Source organism: Eptatretus burgeri, chromosome 10 (genome assembly GCF_056783735.1).
Source record: "Eptatretus burgeri isolate ZD-2024b chromosome 10, Ebu_testis_v1, whole genome shotgun sequence".
Taxonomy (NCBI): Eukaryota; Metazoa; Chordata; class Myxini; order Myxiniformes; family Myxinidae; genus Eptatretus; species Eptatretus burgeri.
Genome location: NC_140970.1, coordinates 90,256,492 through 90,263,991, shown reverse-complemented (window position 1 = coordinate 90,263,991; position 7,500 = coordinate 90,256,492). Strand labels below are relative to the sequence as shown.

At 41.5% G+C, this 7,500-nt stretch overlaps 1 protein-coding gene across 8 annotated transcripts in view; it reads left to right on the top strand.

The window, feature by feature from the left end:
• The window catches only part of LOC147019085 (eukaryotic translation initiation factor 4 gamma 3-like), a 211,594-nt gene that overhangs the window by 81,813 nt on the left and 122,281 nt on the right, over window positions 1-7,500 (top strand). For all 8 annotated transcript variants that reach the window (XM_085899332.1, XM_085899330.1, XM_085899331.1 and 5 more), the window contains one exon: window positions 6,729-6,938. In XM_085899332.1, coding sequence (XP_085755458.1) covers window positions 6,729-6,938 — 210 coding nt within the window. The remainder of the gene's footprint in view (window positions 1-6,728; window positions 6,939-7,500) is intronic.

The window sequence follows — 7,500 nt, the reverse complement described above, 5'->3', positions numbered from 1 at the left end:
TATATATATATATATATATATATATATATATATATATATATATACATACATACATACATACATACATACATACATACATACATACATACATACATACATACATACATACATACATACATACATACATATACAGTGGGGAGAACAAGTATTTGATACACTGCCGATTTTGCAGGTTTTCCCACTTACAAAGCACGTGGAGGTCTGTAATTTTTATCATAGGTACACTTCAACTGTGAAAGACGGAATCTAAAACAAAAATCCTGAAAATCACATTGTATGATTTTTAAATAATTAATTTGCATTTTATTGCATGAAATAAGTATTTGATGCATCAGAAAAACAGAACTTGATATTTGGTACAGAAACCTTTGTTTGCAATTACAGAGATCAGACGTTTCCTGTAGTTCTTAACCAGGTTTGCACAGACTGCAGCAGGGATTTTGGCCCACTCCTCCATACAGATCTTCTCCAGATCCTTCAGGTTTCAGGGCTGTCGCTGGGCAACACAGTCTTTCAGCTCCCTCCAAAGATTTTCTATTGAGTTCCGGTCTGGAGACTGGCGAGGCCACTCCAGGACCTTGAGATGCTTCTTACGGAGCCACTCCTGAGTTGCCCTGGCTGTGAGTTTCGGGTCGTTGTCATGCTGGAAGACCCAGCCACGCCCCATCTTCAATGCCCTTGTTGAGCGAAGGAGTTTGTTGGCCAAGAACTCGTGATACATGGCCCCATCCATCCTCCCCTCAATAAGGTGCAGTCGTCCTGTCCCCTTTGCAGAAAAGCATCCCCAAAGAATGATGTTTCCACCTCCATGCTTTACGGTTGGGATGGTGTTCTTGGGGTTGTACTCTTCCTTCTTCTTCCTCCAAACACGGCGAGTGGAATTTAAACCAAAAAGCTCTATTTTGGTCTCATCAGACCACATGACCTTCTCCCATTCCTCCTCTGGATCATCCAGATGGTCATTGGCAAACTTCAGACTGGCCTGGACATGCGCTGACTTGAGCAGAGGGACCTTGCGTGCGCTGCAGGATTTTATTCCATGACGGCGTAGTGTAAAACAAACTCCTGCTTCTATTTTCTCTGTACTCTTCATTATCTGAAACATTTATATTAGGTCCCCATCATAATTGCCTCCTTTCTTCTGCAAAAAAAGAAGTCCTGTCTCTCAACTGTTCCTGATAGCTTAGTCTAACCAGCCGATGAGTCGATCAAGTTGCTCTGCACTGAACCCCCTCTGTGTTGTTTATCTTTCCTCAGATGTCGTGACCATAAACTGTACACACTATTTGAGCTGATGCCTGACCAAATTCCTGTACATTTATTTATCCCTTCTAGAATACAACTTGAAACCCTATTCACTTTAATTACTGATAGCTAGCTGCCTGGCATTGTCCTGTCTGCTAACCCCCCTCCCCCCCACACATACGCACACACACACACACACACACACACACACACACACACACACGCACACGCACACGCACACGCACACGCACACGCACACACACACTCCCCGTATATATTACCACCCCCAGCAATGTTGGTCTTTGAGAGCAGTGGTTTCCTCCTTGCTATACTCCCATGCACACCATTCTTGTTCGGTGTTTTCCTAATGGTGGACTCATGAACACTGACAGCTAATGCAGAGGAGAGACCTGCAGATGTTTAGATATTACCCTGGGGTTCTTTGTGATGACCTGGATTATTGTACACCTTGCTCTTGGAGTGATTTTCGTTGGTCGACCGCTCCTGGAAAGAGTAACAATGGTGTTGAATTTTCTCCATTTGTACACTATCTGCCTGACAATGGATTGGTGGAGTCAAGTATCTTTTAAAAATGGTTTTATAACCCTTTCCAGAATGATGAGCATCGACAACTTTTTTTTTTTTGAGGTCCTCAGAAATCTCTTTTGATCGGGGCATGACACGCTTCCACAAACCTGTATGATGAAGGCCAGATTGATGGTGACGAACAAAGTTTATGTTTTTCATATCGGGCAGGCCTCCCAAACTCACTCCTGATTGTGTCACCAAATTGATTGAAACACCTGACTGTAATTACCCCCTTAATTGTGCTGATTAACCTGGAGGTTCACTGACTTTTTTTCTGACAAAGAAATTGAATGTTGGATCATTTTGCTCAATAAATACATGAAAGAAGTAGATGTTTTTTTTTTAGTGTGTGTGTGTGTGTGTGTGTGTGTGTGTGTGTGTGTGTGTGTGTGTGTGTGTGTGTGTGTGTGTGTGTGTGTGTGTGTGTGTGTGTGTGTGTGTGTGTGTGTGTGCTGTTTGTTTAATCAGGATCTCGTTTACCTATTATTAGGATTTAGATGAAGATCTGATCACATTTTATGTCAAATTTATGCAAAAATGCAGAAAATTTGAAAGGGTTCACAAACTTTTTCTCACTACTGCACCTACCTGACCGCCACTCCATAAGCCCTCACCTTAGCTAACAACCTATATGGTACCTTATTGAATGCCTTCATAAAATGCAGACTTATGAGGTCCACCACTCAATCAGAACCTGCTTCATAGAACTGATAAATGTTCTACACGATCTCCCTTTAATCGATGCTTGCTGACTACCTTTAATTTGTTTATATTTATCAAAATGGTTCCTCATCTCTCCCTAATTAACATCTCTAATACCTTCACCACAACTAATGTTAAATTATCAGGTCTATAGTTCCCAATTTCCACCCTGGGTCCTTAATAACTGTTACATTTGTTGCTCTCCAATCCACTGGTACTTGTCCTGATTTCATATATTAAATTTGTATACGATGTCGTTTTGCCATCTTCATGCTTATTGTGTGAGTCCAGCTTGAGCTTTATTTGGCTGAACTTTTGCAAAGTGAGTTGAGGAAAATATTTTGCTTCTTTTTTGTTCTTTTCTGTTTTTCTTTTCCTTTTTCTTTTTTTTTTGTCGTCCTTCCACATTGAAGCCCACATTCTCGTGTGGTTGGCCAGGTGAACTTTTTGGCCCATGTCTTTCATGAATAGGCTTTCCAGGCTTGATACACCCACTAAGTAGTTATGGTAGATATTTGTAATTTGTTCATGGTGCAGTCGATGACTCACCGTCTCTTCACAAAGGACACTGGGATCGTAAACGTTTACTAGCTAATGCCATCAGATGGGATGCTCGTTTGACATACAAAGGCAAGTACGTACCTCTATTATAGGCCATCCTGCCAGGCCCCAAAGTCATACATGGTCATAACTCAGACTCTAAACATTTCTTGCATCAAGGTGGTGTCTTGGTTTGGGAAAATTGATTTGAATAACTGTTTCCAAGTTGATAAATGTGAAATAACCTCAAGTCCAAGTTTAGTGAAACCGATGCATCAAGTTATTAATCCTTTGAACCCTTGCGGCCGTTTTATCGGTTGCTATTCAAACTTTCACATAACCGAGCAGCTGGATTTTTCTCCAGGGAGCGCAGGGTGGGGGAGCCTGAAGTCCAAGGAGTTTAGGGTTCAAAGGGTTAAGGTTTATATTTATTTTTCCTAAGTTTCTTGATAAAGCATCATTTATGTACTCAGAGCCCAGTCTCAGGTTCTGGGTTATGCTGTGGTGCAAAATCATTTACCTTGGTCATTTCCAAAGTTTTGCCTATTCCTTTGGCATTTGCTGTCAAAATGCAAAGGTACATCTTTCCTTGTGTGAAATCGTTGGGTGTTTTTCGACCACCCTCAAGGACAGATGTTTTTGGTGCATAAAAATCATTAATAAGAGTGCAGTCCTGTGGAAGGGTACCTTTCTAATGTCTACCAACGAAACCAGAAAATAACGAACAAGCCAGAACAAGGAATGGTAAACTTGAAACTATGGCAGGTGCACAATTCATGTTTGCACATTTCTGTTGATTGTTGTGATGCTGAAACCTTTCTTAGCTATTGTAATGTGTGAATGCCTCTTCTTTTTTGGCCTTGTGTTCTTATAAAGAAAATCTTTGCTTTGATGTTTTTAAACCTTCAACTGACATAACTAATGTGCATTGAAACTTAAAAGTTTTTTTTCTTCAAGTCTGATAACCTAACTTGTTGAGGAAAAAAAAAAATTCCCAAAACCTAACGGTGGGGAGATATTGAGTAAAATAGAAAGGTAAGACATCCTTTAATTGTCTGAACTAGTTGAGCTGAAATGCCTTGTTGACAAATGAGCATCTCTTGCATGTGCTGGTTCGCTTGTTGAGTGTGCCTGCGTTGGTATCTGATGCTCGTTGCATTCACGCAGGTTTTCTTCTTACAATTTAATTTGAACCTTTCTGAGGCCAATCAAAGAGATCACTGCAATGCAAAGTTTTGCTTTATTTAATCATTTTTTTCTTTAAATTGAGACCCTCGATGATCACAATAGCATGGTAAAAAGATCCTCTAATATAATGGATGGTTGCTGTGCATTTTCTTCAACGATGTTTTGAAGTTTGTAAGGTCGAAAGGCAAGTACAAGTTGGTTGTATCGCACAACACCATTTCATATACTCCTCCTGACCCATTTGTGTCCAATCGTGCTGTCCCCACAGATTTTTTTTCTTTAAAAGTAGGATTATTCATGTTTGGATCTTTGAAATAAATAGTGCAAATTTTTGGGATCTGATAGCCACAGTGCAAGCACCTCGGTGTGACGCCTTTGGAGTATGGTACTGGTCAAGTCACTTTAGCTGGTCTTTGTGAAAGGGAGGGCAAAATCATGAAAACATTCATCTTAACATATGTATATTTACTTAAATTTTTTTATTTAAAATAAAGCCATCAAGGCTCATGGAAGAGCAGAGCAATGGGGTATGAATGATCGGCAGACGCTGGATCGAAGAGGACAAGAATGCACAATAGCACGACTCGAAGCATTGCAGTAGAAATGGTGTGGAGCTGTTACTTGAGCGGTTGTATTATCACTCGGGGAGAAATGTGAGAGACTGTGAAGTGGTGGGGGAGGAAAGCAGATTACAAGACAATGGTAAAAGCACAAGAGAGTAGACTCACAAAGTTAGTCCCACATGTGAGATAAGAGGGGTGATCAATGAGGTAAGGCTATTGTTAAATTTTGACTTTGGTAAGGTTACAAAGTTAGGTTTTCTGTTTGAACCTGTGTGAACTGTAGGTGAGAGGTAAGACGTGAGGGGGCAAAAGGAGTGAGAACCATAATCGATGCTCTAAAAGACTGCAAGGCAAGCAAGAGAGCAGACCGTGAGACTTTGCCTTCCATCATGATATGTCATCGACACAGAGGATCTTAGACGTCGCCTCAAGGATTCATGTGAAAGCAGCAGCACCATTCTGTAATGGGGGAGCCGTATTCCATCACACTTGCATAGCCTGCCTGTTGTAAATTTGGAGGCAATAGCTGACTTTGGAGGCCAGCTTGGTGTTATGCTCTCACCAAGAAAGGATATAGCAGATTGTGAGGCCTGTGAGCACACAGGCTACATTTCTCAGGAGCTGAGAACAGAAATATTTTGAGGGATTTGTAAGCTGATCCTTATTGAGGAGGAAAATTAGGATATGTTTTTTTTTTTTACCTTCAGTAGGACATGCTCCAGGTGGAAGACCATTTTCTCCTTTCTTTTCTCAAGCTCAGCAAAAAGAGATGTTTCTGCAGCTTGTCTTGCGAAAGGTTGAGGAGCTATCTTCCACAAACTAGACTTGTCTGCCGATTGATGCAGTGGATTTTTCCAGTGACAGGTCATTGATGTACATCAAAAACAGGATTGTACCCAGAATGCTACCTTTAAGAATGCCAGACTCTGGGGGTAGAGCGCGAAAGAGAATAGGGTTGAAATTTCTCTACCTTTGCAAAAAGGAAGCTCATGTTGGAGGGGCTTTTTATTGAGACATTATGCGAAGGTTGTGGTTAGGATGATCACAAGAAGAGAGAGATTAGGGGACTGCCTTTTCTGCAAAGATAGTTGACGCAGTCAGCCTTGACATGAGCAGTGTCCATTGTTACCCCCACCCTTCAAGAATGAGGAACCGATGGGCATGTTGCAGAGACTATACTTGACCAAGTTTTTTTTTTGGGGGGGGGGGGGAGATGAGTGGAGAGAGACTGTGGGTTCCAATCGTCGAGATTATCTTTGCAGGCTGAAGAGACGATGCTTTTTGGCAACTGGCTGCTTTTCACAAATTTTATCAGGGACAAAGATGTTAGAGTAGTTAGAGACCTGAAGATACAAATTGATGAAGTGGAAGGTATTGCGTTGAGATGCTAATCCCAGGTCATGTCATATGTCCAGAGATGAAGAGATGGTGGACCAGTCAGTGGAACAGAGAGTGAACTGCAGGCCAGACCAATTTGCACCAATGAAACTGCCAGACAAGTTGGTATATTTGTGGTTCCCTACATGCTGCCAGAAAACAGACACCTTCAAGAGTTTATGGTGTGGGGAGCAGAGGAAGAGCAAGTAGTGGGATTTACTTGCAAAAATCTAGCAGAGCATATCACAAAAGGCCTTAGTTTAAATACCATGGACATTGGTGTGTTTGTTATATTCTTATTATATCGCCATGTGTACGCACTATAGCATTTGCTGCATTGTTTTGTCTTGAACACCCGACCTACATTCCCTTTTTGCTCTTCAAATTTCATCCTCTGACCCTTAAACTCCTCTCTACTTGCTTTCAATACATTTTCTTATATCTTGGCATTTTTCTCATACCTCTATCAATGTTTATTCCTCCTTAATCCTAGTGCTCTATTGTTCCTCCCATCACCCCTCCTAGTTCATGCAGCCACGTACGTTGCCACAAAACAGTGGTGCCCGTGTTCCTGGTACACAGCAGCAACTGCGTGGAATACAGACTGCACCCAATCCCGCCATTTATCCTACAGGGTCTCAACCTCACACTACCCTGAATCTCGCAATGCCCTTCGTTCCCACATTTTCCGCCACTGGCACGGGTCCACAGTTCTTCTTCACACCGCAGAATCAGGTACAATCCGAGATTGAGTTTCACACCACTCTAGCCTGGCGTTTTAATCAACATAACATTGAAATCATAATACAGTGGAACCTATTTTATCTGGAATGGTTGGGACTGATAGTGTTCTGGATAAGCAATATTTCCAGTTAATGTCTATCGTTAATGGGAAGAAAAAAAAATTATTTTTTTTAAATGTGTGTCATTTTGCTGTACCCAAAGTCCTGATCCTCATTCTCGAGCTGGACGCTTCCTATGCAGCCAATGGCAGAGGCTATATTGGACATGGAATATACAAGTTAAACGCAATTTAATTTGCTTACAAGTACTGTCGGACCCCCGCTATTCGTAGGGGATAAATTCCTGGAAAATTCTGCGAATGTCAGGGCCTTGTTTCAATGGGAAAAGGGGGGATAGGTTCCCGGCGGCTTGTGATTCAGAAGAGGAAAATCAAAAATCGTAAAAACTCAAAAAATGCGAATACGCAAAGCACAAGGCTGCAAATGTAGAAGCTGGTCACATTTTATTAATCTCGAATACACGGGGTCTGCAAATATGCGGGGAGGTGTCATAT